Genomic DNA, 22,202 nt, shown 5'->3' on the forward strand with positions numbered 1-22,202 from the left:
AACTGGAGAACAGATCGCTTGGTGAGCAATAATAAATAGACGAAGTCCTCCCTACTCCCATAACCAGTATGACCAGCACTAGCAGCTGGATTCTTCTCTGGACTGCTGCTGAGGATTCCAAATCTTTGCACATAACATACCCATTGACTTGTAACTCGTTAGCCAGGATTGGTTGCCTTGCCTAGGTGGAATGTTTTCCAGAGAAACTCAGTGGAGAAGGACACTTGTATTATCATCTGCCAAGATAAACCATGGGTAGAACCTCCTGGAATCAAGATCATCGGTCACAATGTCACATTCCAAATGCCTTGTCCTAGGCGAGTCAAAATATTTGGTCTCTTCTTATCTTCAAATGACTCACAGGCATGATTCTTTAGCATGAGGCCATCCTAACAGGTTGTACGTAAGCCAAATTAGAGGAAGCAGTATTGTCATTTTGTGGCCCTGAGGAGACTTACAGTGAATTAGTCTTTTACAGCTCTGATACACAAAATCACGCACTCGTGACTTCCTCTATTTCTGTAGATTCCAGTGATAGCTACTTAAACTGTCTCTGTTCTGTTTCTACCCCAACCCAGTTCTGACACTGACTACTCAGAGTTGGTGCAAACTCCACAGTTAAAGGCAAAGTGCTCCACAGGATTGCCCTTACTGCAGATGCAAGCCTCAAGTCTTGGGAGGTCCCGAGGCCACCGACACTTCTGCCCAAATGGGTTTAAGTTCTAAACTTCCACGACTCGCTCAGATTTCATAAAGTCACTAGAATGACTCAGAGAGGTCAAGAAAGTGCTATACTTACGCTCACACTTTATTATGAAGGATATGACTTAAAAGCAGCCAGATGAGATGCCTAGGGCCAAGCCTGGGAGAGAATGCAGAGCTTCTGCATCCTCTTCCCATGGATTCAAGGCATATTACCCTCCAGGCACACCTATGAGTTCACCAATCAGGAAGCTCCACTGAGCCTTGGTATCCAAAGTTTTTATTGGGGTTTCATTACATAGACATGGTTGATGAAATCATCGGCCACACGACTGAACTCAATCTCCAGCACCGCAACCCTCCTTCCCTGGGAAGGTCAGTCTGAACCAAAATTCTAACACTCTAATCACGTGGTTGGTCTTTCTGATGTCCAGCCCCCATCCTGACACTATCTAGAGGCCCACAAGAGTAACCTCATTAGCTTAACAAAGATCTCTCATCACTCAGGAAGTTCCAAAGGTTGTAGGGGCTCTGACCAGGAACCAGGGACAAAGACCAAAGATATTTTTCATTATTATACCAGTCTCCTATTATTGCTTATGAATCATCTGGGCTTTTAATTTTAAGTCTAATAAGCTTTATCCTTCGGGCAGTGGAGAGTCACATAAAGCAAATGGAAATCATCATTTATTGAGCAGCAACTATTGGCCAGCCATTCATAATATATGTGCTGAGAGTTGTCCTTTTGGAAGATAAAACAGAGAATTGCATGGAGGGTGGTCTGGATGAAACTAAGACAGGGAAAGAGTGGGAAGACGGCAGTAGCACTGTATAGCCACAACGGGGTGAGAGCTAAAGTTGGGGAACAGAAGTGGAAACAGAAAGGTAGGAGCTGAGAGAGATTTTGAACAAAGGTTTCAACTTATCATTTAAATTTTGTCTCCAGTACATGGAATACTACACAATGGGTCAAGAAGTTAAAACTACTTGAAGAATTAAACTGCTTTCTAAAGATATCCAAGTAATATTGATAAAGTGGCTTCTCTGTGAGTAACAGAACTTTGTATTCTAAACATTAAAAACTCAACTAACATTAAAGATCTTAATATTTTGCCTCTTGAACAAACTTTAGGACCCCTGTCCTGATTGTCACGCCATCTTCCCATTGGTTCTTCTGAACAAAAATGTTGTCTCCCTTTGTCTTCAAATGGAAGAACTTTTCCTGTTTTAAAATGCATATTGTCAATTATTACCTTTCAAACAGCCTTTTGAAATGTGTTCACTTTTGAGTACAAGGCCCTCCCTCCCCTTGTAGATCACAAATTCATGAAGGGGCTGGGAGGACATGGAATGTACCCCTGGGTAAATCCTGTGTAAAAGAGAACCTGTGATATTGATGTATTAAAACTAGCTATTTCTTCCCACATGCAGATTTTAGTGAACCATAAAAATAATATTTCAAAATTCTCAGAAAAAGTTTTTGTCCATAATAGTAAATAAAACAGTAAATAATTTATATCTGCAACATGAAATCCTTCAGTTCTGCAATATGATATTTTAGATAAGGATTTTTCAAAAAACAATTTCATAGGTTTAAATTTTGGTGGGGAGAAATAATTATTTTAATGTATTATGGGTGATATGTTCAATTGAAATAGAAATGAAATAGTAAAAAGTTACATTGTTTATTCAGGCAATAAGAACTTGTTATGTTTACTTTTAAAAAATTACTATATATCAAGCTACAAGATGTTAACTTTTAAGAAAGCTGGAAACTGGCAACTCTTCATATTTGTTAATATCATTAAACAAAATCCTGAAGGAAAGACTCCTTCTTTGACATTATATTAAAATAATTAAGTCAATAATAATTTTTGAACCCCCACTATGTGGGAAACAAGAAAAAAATGTAAAGTGTTAAAAAAGAGAAGATGGAATTAGCTGTTGAATATTAATACAAATTAACATTTATTGCATGTTTACAATGTATCAGGTGCTGTACTAAGGCACATGTATTAAATTATCTAATCCTTATAACCACACCATAAGGTAAGTACTATAATTATCCCTATTTATTTATGAAGAGACTGAGGCTCTGAGAAGTTAAGTAACTTATCCAAATTCTCACAATTATGGATAAAAAGATGATTAAGTGCCATAAGAGTTTACAGAAATGAAAGTTTTAGAAAAACTTTATGGAGATAGTTTTTAAATAGGACATTTAAAGACTGATGGAAGTTGAAGGAGAATGGAGACATGAGAAAAGGGAAGTGAGAGAAATTAGAAGGTGGTATGAAGACATGTTCAAAAGCCATCAAAGGCATGTGCAAATTTGATTAGCATGTCCCCTCAGTAAACAACTGCAACATTTAGGAAGGTAATTTTGCCAAAAAAAATTGGGTCCAGAGGCATTCAGTTATGATAAGTTATAAAAGCATGCAATGAAAATCCAGATAAACGCAAATCGTTTCAGTTAAGGACTAACACTATTTCTGTGCAGCTACTTGAGGTCTCACAAAGATCAGGAGATGGATTCACACTTGCTTCTCAAACCTCTAGAGTCACTCTAGACTTGAGAAACAGGAAGGAAGAAAGCCAGTCAGTTCAGCAAAGACTACGATCATTCTTTCATTTTTCATATGAAAATGGCGGCAGGGGATATAGCAGTGCACCTTGCTCTTGCGTCTGAAACTTGTACCGTACCACTCATCTTGAGGACACTGAACAGATCTAACATCGCAGAGCGTTTTACATGAAACATTCCTATCAATAGTTTTCAGAAATCATTTTGGAGTGTCAGATACTGGGCAGCAATCTACAAAGGCTGTATATTAAATGAGTTCCCCGTCATTCTAAGTAACAGCCAAGATTTAAAAAAATTCCTTTCCCCTTAAAGTCCTCAAAAGCCCCCATTATTCCCTACCTCCATGCTGCTTGGGAGATTGGATGGGATAAGCTGCCAGTCTGGTTTGAGGAAAGAGCATTGTGATGTGATTATTAGTCTAGACAAGGTCATAATGTGCTGTCTGAGGATTGGCAGTTGTGGGTGATTTGGGGGCTGGTAGTAACACCACTCCTGATTAAGAAAAATAAAAGCTTGCCCTAGTAAAGAACTGATAACATTAAAAATATTGTTGCTTTTTCCTCCTTCTCTGGATACATCATTGTGTGTTTGTTTTAGATTATTCAGTGAGTTTTCAAACGCATCTTGTTACGAGTTTGATATACATCACAACTTATGTGGAACCTTTCAAAGTGGAAATTTGATTAGAGTGTCCTTAACTGGAGGGTCTCCCTACTCAGTATGGGCTACACAATATTTCCAGTTTCTGTCCGCATGGGCTGATAACAGACATAATTTCCCCTAATGGTCCTGAAATATATTCCTTATAGAGAAATGAAAAACAAAACATTGTATCTAGGAAGATAATAATACAGAGATAAAACTCCAAAGAAGCAAGGAAATCGACATTTATTTTTCTTAAGCATTCTCGGGCCGGCAGGAAATTACATTTTCCAGCAGTTTTTAAAATTCTGATGTCATAAGGCAGAAAAGTAGTGATAAGAGTGTAGGCTTTGGAGTCAGAGCACCTGGACTCCATTTCTGGCTGTTATTATACTTACTAGCAGCATGACCTTGAGCAAGTCACATTACTGATCTGTGCCTCAGGCTCCCCATCTGTGAAACGGGGACAGTTATAGTACCTACTTTGTAGTGTCGTTACATGGGTTAAATGAAACAATACATGTAAAATGATTTAAACCATGCCTGGAATAAAGTATTCAACAAATGTTATTACCTTATTGTGCCATTTAAATCACTGTCACAAGTCATCAGCCTACCTCTTAAATTCCCAGACCAGGTTGCTCCCAAACCTATTATTGTTATTATATTCTAATGTCCCTGAAAATGTTTCAATCAGAAAATGTTTGTTTCAAAGCAATGGATCAATAGCATTATAGCAGAAAGCATAATTTTGAGTTTTGGTTTAGCCAATGAAATCAACAGTTAATATGAAATTATATCAGATCAGATGTAAATAGTTGTTTTCAGGAGCATTTTACAAGCTGAAGAATATTGCTGACATTCAAGACCTGGATTTTTTGCAGTTTCCTAAATACAACCACAGTTGTTTTCATTTTGTGGTAAAATGATTCTCCCTTTGGTGACATGAAGCAATTTATCTTATCTGAACTCTAGTCTGTTCCTCTTTCTACATTGCTTTCGGAAGCGATCAGTACACTTACTCAGAAGTATGTCACCCACCCCACCCCACACATATTCATTCTTTATTGTAAGATGGTACTTTGGTTTCATTGAGGATTAATTTTTAAATTCCTTTTAAAAAACAAGCCAAAACATAAAATATTTTGTAACCATTTTAATAAAATGTTATCATGCTGGACAGAAATTGTTCATGTCATGATCGCTTTCTTTGACATTCTGTAATCAGACTGTATCACTTCTAGTAGCCCTCTATTGAATATTCCTCAGAAACAGGGATGGATGGGTATAAATACTACAATAGGCCTAGAGAAGCACTCATAGGAGAGAATATTGATAAGACCAGGGATGATTTAGGGAGGGAGAACACCTCAAGATATAAAGTTTTTCTAATGTTTAATTCACAGGGAGAAAAAAGCCAGTGATTATCAAAAACTGTGAAAAGTCTAAGACTTTATTCCTGGCAAGCTAAAAAATTAGCTGCCACAGTTTCTTGGATGCTGTGAGAAGACATGAAACTCCTGAATCAAAGATGAATGAAAGTTTATTACTCACAGCAATAGCACTAGTCAGTGTATCGGCATTTTTGTGTCTGTTCCTGGAGCCCTACCACAGTAACAGTAGGTTGTGCTACAGAGAGGAACCATGAACTTAGGGAATGTGAATCTTTTGTTAATGTGTGTAAGTAGGCCCGTGCTTTTCCCTGGAGAGAAACACTATTATACTGGACAGTAAGTAAGCTTGCCCTTTGCTCCAGAGGGAAATATTGATTCCATCTTCCAAGGCTGTTCACTACACAAACATCCTTGAAAATGTAGTCTGAAAGAAAGCATCTTGCTCGCAAGATGTACAGTGCCTCTCACAACACGTGCAGAAATACTACAGACACGTGGAGAAATGTCCCCCAACAGTCATTAAACTATCTATCCTATGCCAGCCCTTTGAATGTATGTTTGCCTTACACTAGTTTTAACTATTTCTAAAAGGGTGTCAAAGAATCCAGAGGCTAACAAAACTATGTAAAGACAAGGGACTATTCTTCAGTGTGAAAAAAAAAAAAATAGGTCTACACTATTACCAGTGAGAATGGGTGCTCTTTGTCCTATTAAAGATGACAGGCACTCTATTACAGCTGATGTTTGTAAGGAGAATAGCTGCAGAAAACATCTTCCAAAAGGTCTTCTCTTGGTACGCATTCATTAAATGAGTTAATAGGGCCCATCTTTCCAAAGAATAAAAGTCTTATAAAGGTTCTGTAGTCTTTAACTCTAGAATAACAATTCAGGAATTCTATTCTGAGAGATTTTATTCTTCTTGGAATGTTAATAGATGTGACAAAGGAAATAGTTCCATGATCAAATGAAGTTAGACAAATGTTAGGTTCAGGAAACTTAACAAGTATCCTTACAGCAGGACTTCTCAGAGCCCTAAGCTTGTTAATATGCATTGTGAATCTCCAAGAGGGAAATAGTATTCCCCAAATGAATTTGACCACAGACCCCTATGTCGTAGAGTACTCAAAGGGTAGATAGAGTTCTATAGAAAGCAGCTTGGAAATGCCTTGGTACATGAAAGGTGCTGTCTCACTGGCAATGGGTGGTGGAAGACGAAGGCGCTTTGGGAAGATGTTGCCTGACTAGTCCGTCCTGCTCTAGATCGATTTCCCACAGGTCACAGCTTCCTGCTTCCTTGATTACATGTTGGTACATTATATCCATTACTGACTGAAATCTAGGCAAGATAAATATATATCATTTTAAGATCAATGTGAAAAGTTTTAGCACTGAACAAGTCCTAAAAAACCACCTATTTCATTGCCTTCATTTCAGATAAAGAGACTAAGGATCCAAAGATATTAAGACACTTGTTGCAAGTCACAAAGTCAGTCGACGGCAGAGTCACGCCTGGAATGCAGGTCTCATTAATCCCACTTCATGTTTGTGTCACTAATATTTGTAAAAGTGACCATTTAACGATTGCTATCACTGATAGCCAGAAGGCAAACCAGGCTTTCTTGTTGTTGTTGTTTTTCCCAGAGAGGTAAACAACTTGAGTAAATTTAGGAAATTAATAAGTGAATTCCGAAAAGGCTCACGAAAATGGATCTTGTGTCAGTATTGGTAGTATCTTTAAGAAGAGCACGTCTGGGCGTGGTTATAGCATTGTCTAAGTATGCAAAGCACCATCCATGACACTTCTCCAAAAAGAGAGTCATGTTTATGTAAGAAATAAAAGCATCATCTTCAATTTCACTGCTCTGATAAGGTTTCTTGAGCCATAGATCTTTATGCTCCAAAGAAAGAGAGCAGTTTCTTAGTCAAAGGAAAAAAGCAATTCCTTAGGCTTGAAATTATGTGCTTTGTCAGGGCTGATGTCACTGAAATTTGAAGCAAGTTAATGTTTAACTGAATCTGAGATGTTCTATGGTACATTCTATCTACAATTTGGTGTCAAGAAAAGGCTGAAAATTTGAGTCCTGTGAAAAATGAGTTACTTTTCTTAGGATATATATATATATATCCTAAAAAAAAAAAAAAAATATATATATATATATATATATATATATATATATATATATATATATATATTTTTTTTTTTTTTTTTTTTTTTTTTTTTAAATAAATAAGCAAGTTCTAAAGCCCTTAAAGGTATTTCATTATCTTTAGAATAATTCAGTTCAGGGCTAGAGCTAAGTCATTTGTAGATTTAATTAATGAGTTAATACATGAAAGTTTTTAGATCTATGGCTGTATATAAATTTTAGTAGCAAGCAAATTTTATTTAGTAATGCAGTTATACTAGTGATATTTGGGTAGAAAAAAAATCAGTGCTAAAAATGTCAAACTCATTTTTTACTTTAAACGTGTACTGCACATCTACTATGTGAAAGTTACTTATTTATCACTGGCTCATATAAACAATAATTCTTAGAATGAGGCTGTCTGCCTGTTATAGTTCATACTGCCTAAACTCAGAGCCACAGACACTTTATGTTCTTTCATTAAGAAGTTTGCTTTCCATCATAAAATGCTTTTCAATTAAAGAGTAAGCTGTAAAATCACCTCACGTAGGCATGTTTAAGATGTTGAGTATACTGTTGGGGAAAGGCCAAATGAATGCAATTTCAAAAACTACTAAAAAAGTACATCATTAATCTTATCGAATATACTTGATGGATTCAATTTAAAAATAAACATACATTTTCCATGTGATTAAGTAGGGGTTAAGCATGAGAACTCTAAAATTAGACTTGCCTGGGTCCAAATCCTAACTCTTCCACTCACTGGTCACATGACCTTTGGCTAGTTACATGATTAGAATATGCCTCTCTTTCCTCTGTCACTAGGAGAAAACAACATGGCCTACCTAGTGGATAGCTATGGTGATTAAATGAGACCCCACATATAAAGTTAGTACTTACTTAGTACATAGGATGTACCTAGTAAGTGCTTATTCGTTATTATAGCCAAAGAATATCTCACAAGTTAATAGGACTGACCACTTCTACCATGTGCGTGTGTGTGTGTTGAGGTGTTTAAAATATAAAGAGCTGATTTTGGAAGAATTTGACCCAAAGTTTTACAGTATCCTATTTTTAGGTTTTTAGCACCACCACCCTCTCCTCTGGCACAAATTTAACTGCCCTTTTAGGGTCATGTCCACATTTACCACATTACCTCTTGGGCAACCGTCTCACAGGACGTTTTTCTAGGAGAGGTTTAACTTTCCCTGTTCTACCATTTTTAATGACATTGAGTCAAGGATTTCAAAACTGTTGCTAAAGGTGTGTTTTATCTTGTGGCTCTTAATTCATAAAGTACTAATGGTTGCAACAGTGTGAACAACAGAAACTTAAAACAACAATGTTTTCTGTTAGCTCCGCATCCTTCCCACAAAGCTCAGAAATGGTCTGGGGAGCAGATGTGCACAGGGCAAACAGAAAATGCTGGTGGTTTTGGTTTAGAATTTAGATTTTACTTTCACTATTACTAGGCAGGATCAACCGGCATCAAATACAAAATGAAACAAGAATAGCAGGTTGTTTCAAGAACAAGCCCAGTATTGAAACATTCAAGGTTTAAGCAGATACATGTACATAATATTTTAGTGTACTCTTTGAGCTAAAGGGTTCAGGTTCTAGAGTTTTCCATTTAATACAAGTTACACTGAAAGTCTGAACCTGTACAAGAAATAGAAACACTTTAAAACTTGTTCTTTGCATATTTAATACCAGACTCTATGCTAGGTGTCAGCATAGAGATGAATAAAGATGGAGTAAAAATATAGATATAAAGAGATGAATGGCAGCACACCAAGGTAAGTATAAATAGAGGTTCAAATGTAAATGCTGTGGGAGCACGAGGAATGGAGAATTGCCTGGAGCCTGCAGAAGTTTCACAGAGAAGCCAACTTTTGAAATATGCCTTCAAGGAATGATATAGCCCAGCTTGCATTTTCTTGTAGCTAACAACAAACCAATGTAATATAAATACTATTGGCATACAACCCACTAGAGAAGTTGCAGATACTTTTTTCTAAATCTCACTAGAACCTTAAAAAGTAGGAATTGATGTTCCAATAGACAGGTGGTTCAAAGATTAAGAAGCTCAGTCACATAGCTACTGAGTATTGAACCCCGGATTTGAGCCCAGATCTGTATCATTCCAAATCACTTACCAGGGCCCTGCATTGCCTGGAAAGATCTAGTTCTGCTCCCTATTGTCCGCTAGTACATGGTTAACTTGTAACACTGTGGAGTCTAAGTGTGGGAACTCACTCTGGAAGCCCATCTAGAATGTCAAACTTTGGCTTAAAGAATTGCGTATTAAGTGAAATTTCAAGGTGGTAGCTCTGTATACACAGTTGACCTAATCCACAGCGCCCTCTCCTTTCTCTGAACTTCAACCACATTTAGTTTGAAATGGTTTATTGTGACCCACGGTCTCTCCCATGCTCTGTGAATACCTTGAAGTCAGGGAATAAGCCTTATACTTCTTTGAGACACTCAAGGTCCAGCATTCACAGAAGTAGGCTAATTGGTGATTCTCCCGGTGTTTTACTGAAAGCTATGGTAGTTGATTTGAGTTAGGTTTACTGAGGTGAGGTGACTAGACTTAAGGTTTAAATGCTATGAAATTAAAAGATAAAAATTAAAGAGGTGAACTAAGCAGTATAACATAGTGGTTTTCAGACTTAGTGCCTCTCAGACTGTAGTGTATATGAATCATGACTGCATGTAGACCTGTCCAGTTCACCCTATTAGAAAGCAAAGTAGACAAAAGCACTGTAATTAAGCCAGTGGAGGGGGAGAGTGAGGAGACTTAACTTGTGGGGCTTATATCCCGTTTCCAAACATTGTTGCTGTTCCAAGTCCTTTTGATTTCAGGGCTATAAGGACTCATGAGAGTACATGACAGCTACCTTTATTAACTACTTATAAAGTGCTTGGCATTGTTCTTGCTGCTTGAAGCATGTTATCTAATTCTCATAGTACCCTATAATACTATAGTTATATGACTGATGATGGAAGAAAAAAAGTAGCAGTTACTTCCTTACATTTACACAGGAAGAGAAGGGATTTATTTCTGGTTCGCCTGAGTCCAAAGTCTAGGCTTGAAGGGTTCCTTGACACTGGGTAGTGAGGGAGCATTACAGGGTTGCCTAAGCTTGAGGTCAGGTGCCAGTGGTACAGAAGGATAGAGGTGCACTCAGAAAGCACTTGCAGAATAAGGCCCTCCACAGGAGGTATGTGCCCTTAGTACTTGCCTCATTGAGGGTTTAAATATATTTAAGAGCTGAGGCTACCTCAGATAGTACCTGCTGGCTTGCAAGGTACTCGAATTATTTTAGCAAATTCTTAAAGTCAGCTTCTGCCTTTTCCCTAGGAACACTCTACAAATTTTTCCACCTTCTATCTAGGAGGAAGGCCCCACCATAGATTACTGTCTTGATCTAGATTAATGCTGGTGTTATAATCATCCCCTAAGGCCTAAGAGGGTTCAAGGTTGTCTTCTGGGAAGGAAATCCAACAACAGTACTGGAATTGGAAAAGTGTAGGAATTTGCCACTAGCGGGGGAAAATAAGGGGAAAGCAGTTAAAAGCCGAAGAGCACAACTTTTGGACAAATTTTCAATTTAGCTTGAAAATAGAAATGGGGTACTAGGAGGTGCCTGCTTTCTTAAGGTTTGTTGTATAAGAACAAACCAACTAGTGAAAGACGATTAGTTGTCTATTAATTGCTCTATTCACGAACATCTGTCATTTCCTGACTGCCAAGTTAGAGCAACAGTTTAGTTTTTGGTGCTCGTAGAATAGATGGTATTGATAAGGCATCCCAGAAGACTTTATGTTACTTAGTAACCTTGTCTGTACGTTTGTTGTTGTCTTTTTTTCCACCGGGCAGATTTTCCGTATAGATAGCTGTCAGCTTTCAAGAAGGCAGTTTGCTTTTTCAGCCTAAAATTGGGTAGGAGGATGGGGAGAAGAAAAGAATGGTTCAGATCAATAAATAATGGCGAACGCCTCCCCCATACTCTTAAACAACAGGTGGTTTTGATGTGCACCGTCATGCACATCCTTTTTGCACGGCATGAAATTGTAGGCGGCGCATTCAATTTCAGCATCCCGAGAACCTGCTGCTGAGAGATCAGGGAGCCCGGCTGTCAGCGTCCGGGAACACGGGGGTTCCTGCCAGAGAGGAAACTCGTGTGTCAAAGGGCTGATGGGCTACAGGTCCAGAGAAATTGGCTTTTGCCGTCTTCCTTCTGAGTCTACCTCAATGGGTCCCACGACCCCTCCCACTCTTCTGTTTTTATGGGGGTAGGGAAATAAGGAGGCGGGATTATCTCTACAGTAACCCCAGTCCATCCCGGGAATTCCCACAAGGGCTATTTTTAGTGGTAGCTTCCCCCCTACCTAACTTACCCGCGAGAAGGCTGCGGTAGCGGATCAAACGCTGCGCGCAGAGACGCCTCGGGTTTTCCGCGCATTGTTAGGGATGGTAGGGAAGGTACGAGACCCAGTCGATCCCCCACTGCGGAGCCGCCGGGTGGGCGGATCAGCGGCCGGAGTGGCCCAGTCGGGAAGCAGTGGGAGGATTTTTTTTCACGTCCTGAAGAAAGTCCCCAGCGGCGGGCGACAGCCCTCGCCGCTGGTCCCGGCGCCGGGTGCTCTCTGCAGGGGAGGAAGTTCCCGGGCACGCGGCCTGCGTCACAGCGGGACTGGTATCGCGGGGTGGGCTGGCGGGCGGCGGCGGCGACCCCGGGGCCGGGCGCTGGGCGGCGCTGGCTGCCGCTGGCCCGGCTGCGCGCGGGGCGGCGCTGGAGGCGGCTCCGTCCGTGCCAGGGAGGCGGAGGGGAGGAAGGCTGCGGGGCCAAGGCGTTAGCTGCGTCCCGGCTCGGAGCCCGCGAAGAGGACTGGGAGGAAGGCGCCGCCGTGGCCGCGGCCGCAGAGCTCTGGGCGCGACAAGCCATGAGCAGCGGCTCCGCGGGTGACCCTGCTGTCGCTGGCCGCCTCTGATCCCGGCCGAGAGACACCTCGGAGCTCCCCAGCACCCTCCGCACCCGGCACCCTCGCGCCCAGAGGTAAGGGCGGGGACCGCGGAGGGATGGAGAGGGGTGGCCCACAGAGGATGGCGGGCTTGGTCCGCTAGGTGCGCTGGAGCCAGGACTCGCCCCGCCTCGCTCGCGTCCCTGGCTTCTCCCGGCTCTCCGGCGGGCTGAGTGTAGTCGCCTACCCAGTGTGTGGTCCCTGGAGCCATTCGCTGCTAGGGCTCAGGGACCCGCCAACCCTTACCCCACCCACACTAGCGTCCGGGCGCGGGTCCGCCGCCTGGCGCCAAGCGCAGCGCGGCCGCGGCAGGTTCTGCGGACTTGGGGGAGGGGGGAACAAGGAGAAAACGGGGCCACCGCCGGGGGCGTTCGTCGTTCTTTACTGCCTAAAAAAATCCCTGAGACCCCAGGGCCTGTCTCTTCTGATCTGCTCTGCCCTTGCTACCCCCGAGCCCCTGAAGTTAGCACTTTGGGGAGAGGAATTTGAAGGTCTCCGCTTCCTTGCAGGACCCGAGGGAAGAGAGGGTCGAGCCGGATTGCGCGGGCCCCACAAGCCAGGTGTCTAGGCCGGCGTGTGAGGCCAGGACCACTGCCTTGGACCCAAACCCAGGCTCGCCGGTCTTTCCCTTTCCAACTGGTTCCCAGCAAGGAGGTGGTTAGGGATGGCATGAGCAGCTCAGGAGCCTTAGGATGTGCTCTGTAGACGCTAATTCCTTTCCTTTCTCCCTCAGCCAATTCTTCCCTCCCCCACCCCATGCCGTCCTGGGTACATCGGATTCTAGTTCTTTCAAAACACCGACACCTAGCCCCCATCCCAGGACGATATTTCAGAGTGTTGGGGCCAAATTCACTTGGTTTCAAATTCGTTTAAAGCATTTTAAACTCCCAGCAAACCAGTTAGGAAACACTTTCATGTCCCCCATGCCCCTAAAACTAAAAAATGAGAGTCAATCAATCTTTGTGGGAGTGCTGGCGTTGGGGCAGAGGGAGATTTGAACGACCCCATTTAACGCAGCCTTATAGGGGAGGAATAGGTACAGGAAATGGCAGTCCCATGTTAATCACCCACTTCTTACCAGCCCTCAGTAATGTAGGAAATGTAGCCTTAAGCAACCGTCACAATTCCCGACAGGTATGTAGTAGTTATCTAATGCATACTTGAGCCTTCTTCATGGATAAGTCATTAAAAAGGCCATCTAGATGAGAAAGGAGGAAGTGGGAACAACACTGCAAAATCGCCAGGGCCAATCAGCTTTATAGGTGTATACATTCTATTTTTTTAATGACTTGTGTAAACCCAAAATGAAAGCTGAACTTCACAAATTTGCTCAGATTCAGAAACCTTGTGTTGGATATGTGGACATAGATAACAGATTAGATGTATACAACTGTAATCGGTGATGTTTGCATTTTTTTGTGCCTTGTTTAAATAGGGAAGACCAAGTGTGTAACCCTGATTTGTTTTGATTAAACTCATTTACTAGGTTACGTTGTTTGTTTACTTTTAACGGGGTGGGCGGTGGGGGGAGATGGGAAGTAGCTTTGCAAGGATGGATATTTTTCATGGTTCAGATAATAGATATTGACCACAAATAGGGCCCACTAATCCAACAGACCTATCAGATAGCATGTTTAACAATTTTCTTATGAATAGAATTACCAAAGCCTTTGTTAATGGTACTAATGTCTTATTTCTGAGATTAACTGAGCACTTTACTTAATGAAATATGTTTTTAGAAGGGAACAAATTTAGCAAAAAAAATATATAGGGACTGTAAGAGAAAAGAATGAATAATTTTACACTTATGCAAAGTTTATCTTTCAAAAAGAATACAAAGTTAGCAATATTTTTAACTTCTTAGGTACCCAATTTTTACCAAATTGTTATGATTTTTAGTAGTGTATTTTTAAGTTATAGTAGTAGTATTTTTAAGTTGTAGTCACCAATAACATTATAATAAAGCCCAAGTTTAAAAGGAAATGGGATGGAAACTTATACATATTTTGTCAAGCATTGTATTAATGATTTAAATATGGTACATTAGTATAATATAGTCTAGGTGCCTGACACAGTATCTCAGAATCTTACAACACACCCTAAAGGTAAATGATGCCATCCACATTTCACCAAGAAAGAGCCTCAGTGGGTGAAAAAGGTGAATGGATTGAGATACACAAATTGGTAGTTACAAAACAGTTACTGGGATGTAAAGTACAGCATAGAGAATATAATCAGTAATGTTGCAACAACTATATATAGTGCCAGGTGGGTACTGGACTAATTAGGGGGATCAGCGCATAAATTATATAAATGTCTAACCACTATGCTGTACACCTGAACTAATATAAAATAATACTGAACATCAACTGTAACTGAACAACAACAACAAAAATTTTAAAACAAGAAAGAGGCTCAGAGTTTGTGACTTGCCCAAGATCATTCAGTTAAATTAACGCCTGAATGAGGCCAAGCCTTTTTAGCCTTAATGATGTACTTCTCCATTATCAAAAGCTCCGTCTTTTTTTCCTACATACATTTACTGTTAACTTACATTATGACGGTATGAAAAAAACTGAGGTCAAGGAGGTGAAGTCACCTGTCCATCATTTTTCATGTAACTGGTATACGTATAGCAGAATTCAAATTTGGAATCAGGGCCATCTGTTTCCCAAACTGCTGTTCTTGCCACTGTTCTCTATTAAATGACTGATTAAAAGCTTAACCGAATGGACGTTTCACTTCAGCTCATCAGCTGTTCTTATCCACATGAAGATGATGGCCTCATGGGCTACATACATCACACTCCCAAAGACTTTCTACCCTGGAGTGCAGCTGTATCTCCAGCCCTGGATCACTCATGAAAGCATATTGCAACCAGTGAGGGTGACATTACTATAGAGGTATCCTTGAATCCATTTAATTTATCTTAAAATATAAATCATTCTAGATTGGCATGGGGTTACATCCCCATGACTATTTTGTAACTACCAAACAGGAAAGCTGGTATCAAATCCTGACTCTACTGTACAGTAGGAGTGCCAACTAATTCTCATTATTCAATTTCCCTGAGCCCCAGTTTCCTCATATGTAATGGGGTTCCTAAAGCCTACCTGGCTAGATCATTATCCGATTACATATAACAATGCATACAAAGGGCAGCTCCTGTCACCTAGTAGGTGCTTAGTAAATGGGAGGGATTAACACCCTTGTATTCCAGCACTGATTACAATTTATACACTTTTTCACTTTTTGTATATTTTATGTGCACATAGTGATTAGCCAGTGCTGTCAGTGATTCACTCTTTATATGGCTATACAAAGGTCTAATCCAGTTTTTAACAACTTTAACTTTTGAATCACATCCTTTTTTGTAGTCCTGACTTATAAACATGTACTCACCTTATGTAGTTTTTCCGTTGTTCCATTCTGCACATTTTTTAGAACTTTACTAGCCATGTTTCAGTTGGTTGGAATTTGTATGTTTTGGCAAAAACATTTCCTGTTTTCTACCTCTACTGATTTCTCAGCTTTGCTTATCACTCAGGGAAGGCACCATGACAAACCCAGTGTCTCCCCTCCTCACATCTCACCCTTACACAAACCTGTACCAGCTGAAATTCTGTGTCTCCTTCAGGGCTCAGCCTAAATGCTGCATCCTTCCTGAGCTCATGTACCTTCCATTTTAAATCCTTTGTTCACTTATAATTCAGACAACATGCACCCCTAATGCTTTTTAAAATAAATTAAAAAAAACAAAAACACTTTTTAGTTATTTGCCCAAGTAATATACTATGAAAGACTGAAGATTTTGAGAACAGGGACATTTTCTATTTCTTTACAATTTTTGCCTTGTTTATAAAACATAAGTGGTTTCTATTTCCTGAATGAAACTATTGTCAGATATTCTGAGAGAGAACCTTACAGTAATCAGGGAAGACACCCAATTATTTGACTCTGTTACATGATTGTTAGTGGCACCTTCCTCTTTATTTTGGGACTTGTTTGTCCCAGCCTTCGCCACACATTTCACTGGCATTATATTTACTGGAAGGCCATAGTTCTTAAAGAAAGCTTTGGCCATTAGGTACCATGTAAGAAAGAGATGTTTCATTAATAAATTGCTCCCATGGTGATACAATAACCTCATTAGTAGGTATATTGAGCACGTCAACAGTGTTTGAGTAGTTTGGCATTTTAGATGGGGTAACAGTCCAGGTGAAACAGTCCAGGTGAATTTCTTTAATTAGGAACAAGATTTACCGGAGGAGAGGAATACCTATCTTAGAGAGAAGGTTGAGATAATAAACAAGAAGGATTTCAAACCCCTTTGGTTGGAAGTAGGACTAGTTGTGGCACAGCACAGGGGCTCCGACCAGAGGTGACCTTCTTGAGAGAATTAACACAGAGGAAAAACCCAGCAGTCTCACCACAATATGAGAGGTGGAAGAAAAAGTAAAAGAAATGAAGCATGACTGTAGTACTGTGTGACTGAGGCCTGCTAGGTATTGCTCGTTCCTGGACTGTAGACATACGACAGAGACTGTGGGATCAAGATGGACACGAGAAACTAGCATGGTCTTGAATGCCTAGTACATTAACGTCCTCCCATATGCTCCCAGGACTGGCACAGAAGGGCAAGAGGTAATCTCAGAGCTTTGCTTCAAGTAGATAGTTTGGCAGGAATGTACTAACAATTTCCAAAGTATTAATGGTACAGAGTGACTGAACTCTTTTCCAATATCAGGCATGCAACAAAAAAAATAACGCGAGCTATCTACATAAAAAGATAACATACTGTCACACCTTCTAGGAGTGACTTTAGGATCATTTTCTGGTGTTGGATGGGTGTCCTTTTAAAATATGGTTTTATAGTCTATGGTGGTTCTAACTGTGAATGGCAGTTGGTAGAGAAATGGTAATATGGGTTCAGAAAAATGAATAGAGTTCAGAAAAGAAAAGAGAGAATTGGCAAAATTCAAAAATCAATATTAAGTAAAAAAGCTTGGGGAAGTAGCTGAAAGTGTCCCAGGCAGCTGAAGTATTTTGAGTCAAAGAATCCAGAACTATGTGTCCTTTAAAGAACGCTTCTAAGGAGTCAGAAGAACCAAGGCCATTCCCACACTGGAGAAGGGTGGGAAGGTAGAGCAAAGAGGAAAGTTCCTTTGGCTAAACTAAAAACTCCCCCAGGGTTTGAAACACTGGAGAGAATATAATAGAGCTCACAGAGAAATGTTTCTCAACCTTTCTTTCATCATTACCCCTCCTCCCCAAGTCTTTTTTAGGTAAATTATAATACCATAGATATACTGGATATCTTTTATGTAGGGTGGCTTTAGGGCCTGCTACAAACCACTATTTAAGATATTTTTTACCTTGCCCTCAAGAACTAGTTTTTGACGGGGCAAGATTGCCCCCCTACTAAGAAGACATGGCGTAGCATGATTCTATATTATGTCTGAAACTCAAAAAGGAGCCACAAAAGACATGAAGAATAGTGTGTGTGTGTGTGTGTGTAATTTCTATGAATGCATATGATACCTTAAGTAAATTCTCTGGAATTAGATTGCTTTTTTTGCCTTTATTTTAAAAAAAGCATACCTTATTGGCTCTTAAACTGAAATACATATGAAAAAAATACAAGACTTCTAGTCGTCCCAATTGCACCTTGGCAAAATTATTAAATTCAAAAAGTTGTCTACTTGCATTCTTCTGTTTCCAGGATGTGAAGCCCTCCCCAAACTTTAAATGTTTAACATCCTTTATTTACTTCAGTTATTCTGGGAAGGCTCTGATATTAGCCATTAATTCTTGCTACTGCTCAATTACATATGAGTATAAATTTGTTTGTCCTTATTAGAGCATTTGTATTTTAAGCCATTTATTTGTAATTATGAAACACTATGTTCCCTATGGAAGAGATTTCAGCTCATAAGTAGATATTTGGGGAGGGTGGGGCTTCTTAAGTCATTCTTAGCTTTTTCATGTTCGGTTCCTGCTTCAGTTCCCTAGGGAGCATAGCCTGGGCTTCGGAAGTCTAATCTTGGGAGCTCTAAGAGTTAGAGGAGTTTGGCTTCTTTAGACATTGGCTCTTGCTTGTTCCTTTCCCCCAAAACAACTCATCTTTTCCTCCAGTTTTTACTTTAACCATATTATACTTTTCCCTTTCCTTTATCCTCAAACTTTCAGAAATATCTTTGTTTTTCAGCATCTTTGCTCTTTGTTTGATTTTTGGATCTGTACTGAAATTTCCATGAGGGCAGAGACCGTATAGGCTGTCTTTTGTTCATTTCTGTATCCACAGCCCCTGCACAATGCATGGGACATATCTACTTAAGAAATAGTTGTGGAATAAATATTAATGATATATTTTATAGTAACGTTTCTAACCTACCATCTTGGAGTGTATCCATTTCCCTTTCTACTATTTTAAATTCTGGTAATGAAATTGGATTATGTAATCAGAAGTTATCCTTCTTAATAGAGTCACTAAATATGTCCATGAAAATATTTCTATATGTGATTGGAAATTAGGAGCAAGTATATAAAATACAAAGTCAGGACACCAAAATAAATCCTAGTCGCTAAATAAGCTAAGTATATGAAAACTCATGGGTTTTCATGGGTCTTGTGAGTTCCCCCTGTGTATCTAAAGAACTTGCCAAATCAATAAAAATTACTAATAAGTCTTTCTCAAATATCTTATAAACTTATGAAAATTAATAACAATTTCAAATATCTTTTTATAAATGGGAAAGATAAAAGTTATAAATCTCACTTCTGCAAGAATAGTATAGAAAATTATTTAGCTATTAACTCCTGGATTTTAAAAAATAACTATGAGGATAGCTTCATTAGGAAAACACTGTCAGGCTAATTTGTATTATCTCCCTTGACATTAGCAAGGTCCAGGATAATGTTCTTATCAGTAAAGTTAATAAATACTATCCTGCACATGCAACTTTCTAGTTAATGCACAATTAGGTGGATCCCTACAACCAGAAATTAGTTTAAAGTTGCGGAGCTAGCAGCTGGAGGTGGGTCTAGAGTTTGGATCTGAGTTGAATGTTGAAGCATCTTATTTAAGGTTCTAGGCATAATAGAAAACGCATACCTAATATTTCTAGAAGCGGCTCCATGGTGGATAGAGCAGCATGGTGTTGAAGTAAGGATTGGAAATGAGCTTTGTTGAAAAGAAAAAAAATGAAATGAAATGAAATGAAAAATAAAGGAAATAGTCAAAACTAAGTAATGAAATTCATTTAAGCAAAGTATAGGGGTATATCTTGAAAAAAATAAATAAACCCAGCATACAAATATACTAGATTTTTGTTTGTTTTGTTGTGTTCATTTCTGTATCACTAGTATTTACAACAATACTTAGTATGTAGAAGGGATCAGTAAATATTTGTTGAATGAATAAATGAGTGAAATGCAGGATGGAGAAAAATTAACGATGTACCATTAGGGCAAAAGTAAAATTATTCCTAAGGAGATGGTGAGGGATAACTAGTAGACTGAATAGACTGTTAGAAAAAACTTTTTGGACAAATCATTTACGAACATATGTTCAAGTTTTATTTTACCCTTACATATAAGAAAGGTTTCTGGTAGGTCAGTTCAAAAATTCATTCCTGCTAGGACATTTTGTAAGAATAATGGATGGTTAGATATCATTGTTAGACTAGATAAAAAGTGGTTTCAACATCACTAGGCTCGTGACTAACAGTTAGTTGACAGTTAACTGGGTGACTCTTTAGCTGGTCTCCATGGACAAGTCTTATCCCCATTCAACATTATGTAGGAGACTAGCCAGCGCAATAAGGATGAAAAAAATAAATAAATAAAGACATAAATTCTGGAAAGGAAGAAGTAAAAATATCTCTTCTTACAAACTTTGTGATTAGCAATTATGATTCCACATCCTAAGGACAGTGAAGGAGGCTGACAGGAAAAACACTGATTCATTTGAAATATGATGCTGGAGGAGAGCTCTGCTCTGGACCACCAGAAAGATGACCAGGTGGGTCCCAGAGAAAATTAAGTCTGAAACTTTGCTGGAGGCAAAAATGACAAAACTGAAGCTGTCCTACTTAGAGCACATCATGAGAAGGCAAGATTCTTTGGAAAAGACAATAATGCTGGAGAAAAAGGCAGCAGGAAAAGAGGAAGACCAAATATGAGATGGATTGACTTCATAACAGAAGCCATAGGCTGAGTCTACTGAAGCTGAGCAGGGCTGTTGAGGACAGGACCCTGTGGACGTCACTCATTTATAGGGTCTCCACAAGTCGGAATAGACGGAACGGTACATGACACACACATCCTAAGGAATCTACAAAGCAACAACTAAAAATACATGCCACACTAGTCTTTAATTGACATGCCGCTATTTAAAATTTGCGAAAAAATTTTAGATGTGTGTTTCGCTTAGCCCTTGTTACAGGAACGTGAAGATGATTTTACTTATCCTAAAAGAGTATCTAATAATATAATCACATTGATAACATTTTGCATGTTAACTTTTTTTTAACTTGACGGTTTTCCCCATAAATGTCATTGCAGTAAACAGAACAGCCTACTGTTGATCTAATTAAGGAATTAGGAACAAATCAATTAAAACTAATTATTTCTAACATCCCTCTTACTTGTGAGAGCCACATCCTGAATTATAGAAGAGGGAGCAGAACATTTGGTGCTACTTAGAGACTGTCTAGTGTGTATCGAACATGTTTTGAATATAAAAAAAAATTGCTCCTATTTTTTATTGTTAAGTTTGGAACATAATCTTAAAGCAACATTTTCAAATGTCAGGTAAGAATATAGATGCACATCAATAAAAGAAGGTCATATGGATGGCTGGCTTATTAACTAGTAACAGCTAAATCAGAAGATACATAAGAAATCTCAGAATTCCAATTTCTTTAGAGGCCAAGAGTCTCTCTTATTAACCTGCTTTTTGCTTTCAGTTATTTATAATTTTGAAATATCAAAAGCAGCAAAGAAGCAAGAAAGCTATTTGCCCCTTCTGAAAGAACACATTGGGGTTGGATGAGGAAAAAAGTAACTTTTATCATCTGGGTAGAACATATGGTAAGTAAATAATTTTACAGCTTCATATTGAGTAAAGGCCTCATAAAAATAATTTTTCTTTCTGAGTTACCAGTATCTATTCTATTAAGCTACTTTTAAAAGTAAGTAATTTTATCTCAATATGTGTTATTCATCACAAATCACATAAGCTCAACAATGGCAGATGACGGTATTTAGAATGTTAAACTTTAGTTTTTAAGATAAAATTAATTTTTAAGGCATTTCGTAAGATAATGGTTATAATCTTATTATTTGAATGTTATGAAGAATCAATTATGTTTATGTATAATATATAATACATAGGTTAAAGTTCTCATATGGTAGTATTTTGCCGAAGATTATTCATTAATAGTTAATTTTAATACTAGTCCCAGGTCTTAAAATTAATTATCTTAAATTACAATTTACATTCCTACTTAATAATGTATCACTCTTCATATTAAAAACTAATCAGAGAAATATGACATACCGTGGTTTCATATTACTGCAGCAGTGCCTGAAATTTATAACAACCATTAAAAAACAGTCTAGGTATAACTAGTTATAATTCAATGTTAAACATGTCAACAAAGACTTAAATTTTTAGTGTAAATAATGGTCTGACATAAGAGACAAAAACAAGGAATTTAGTAA

General features: G+C 38.9%; 2 protein-coding genes across 3 annotated transcripts in view; one reads left to right on the plus strand and one right to left on the minus strand.

The window, feature by feature from the left end:
- Positions 1–7,525: 7,525 nt before the first annotated feature.
- LOC141572321 (uncharacterized) lies at positions 7,526–12,400 on the minus strand. The gene is made up of 2 exons (XM_074337060.2): positions 11,853–12,400; positions 7,526–11,384 (listed from the first exon to the last, which is right to left on the minus strand). The coding sequence occupies exons 1-2, from the start codon at positions 12,398–12,400 to the stop codon at positions 11,282–11,284; spliced, it is 651 nt and encodes a 216-aa protein (XP_074193161.2). The 3' UTR covers positions 7,526–11,281.
- Positions 12,373–22,202, plus strand: part of LRRC8C (leucine rich repeat containing 8 VRAC subunit C) — a 76,230-nt gene continuing 66,400 nt past the window's right edge. Inside the window, exons 1-2 of one of the 2 annotated variants that reach the window (XM_088791311.1) lie at positions 12,377–12,511; positions 21,446–21,569. The gene's annotated coding sequence lies outside the window, so the exon portion shown is untranslated. Of the gene's footprint in view, positions 12,512–21,445; positions 21,570–22,202 lie in introns of both variants that reach the window. The other variant, XM_019753282.3, reaches the window with a different exon arrangement.

The sequence above is a fragment of the Rhinolophus sinicus genome, chromosome 14 (assembly GCF_057876585.1).
Source record: "Rhinolophus sinicus isolate RSI-liver-muscle chromosome 14, RSI-T2T, whole genome shotgun sequence".
Classification (NCBI taxonomy): domain Eukaryota; kingdom Metazoa; phylum Chordata; class Mammalia; order Chiroptera; family Rhinolophidae; genus Rhinolophus; species Rhinolophus sinicus.

What these genes read in the sequence shown, in the direction of transcription:
- LOC141572321 (XM_074337060.2), bottom strand. Translation starts at nt 12,400, where the DNA reads ATGGCTTGTCGCGCCCAGAGCTCTGCGGCCGCGGCCACGGCGGCGCCT. An exon ending in CTACCGCAGCCTTCTCGCGG is followed by an intron (nt 11,385 to 11,852) that starts GTAAGTTAGGTA and finishes ACCCAATTTTAG; the next exon opens with GCTGAAAAAGCAAACTGCCT.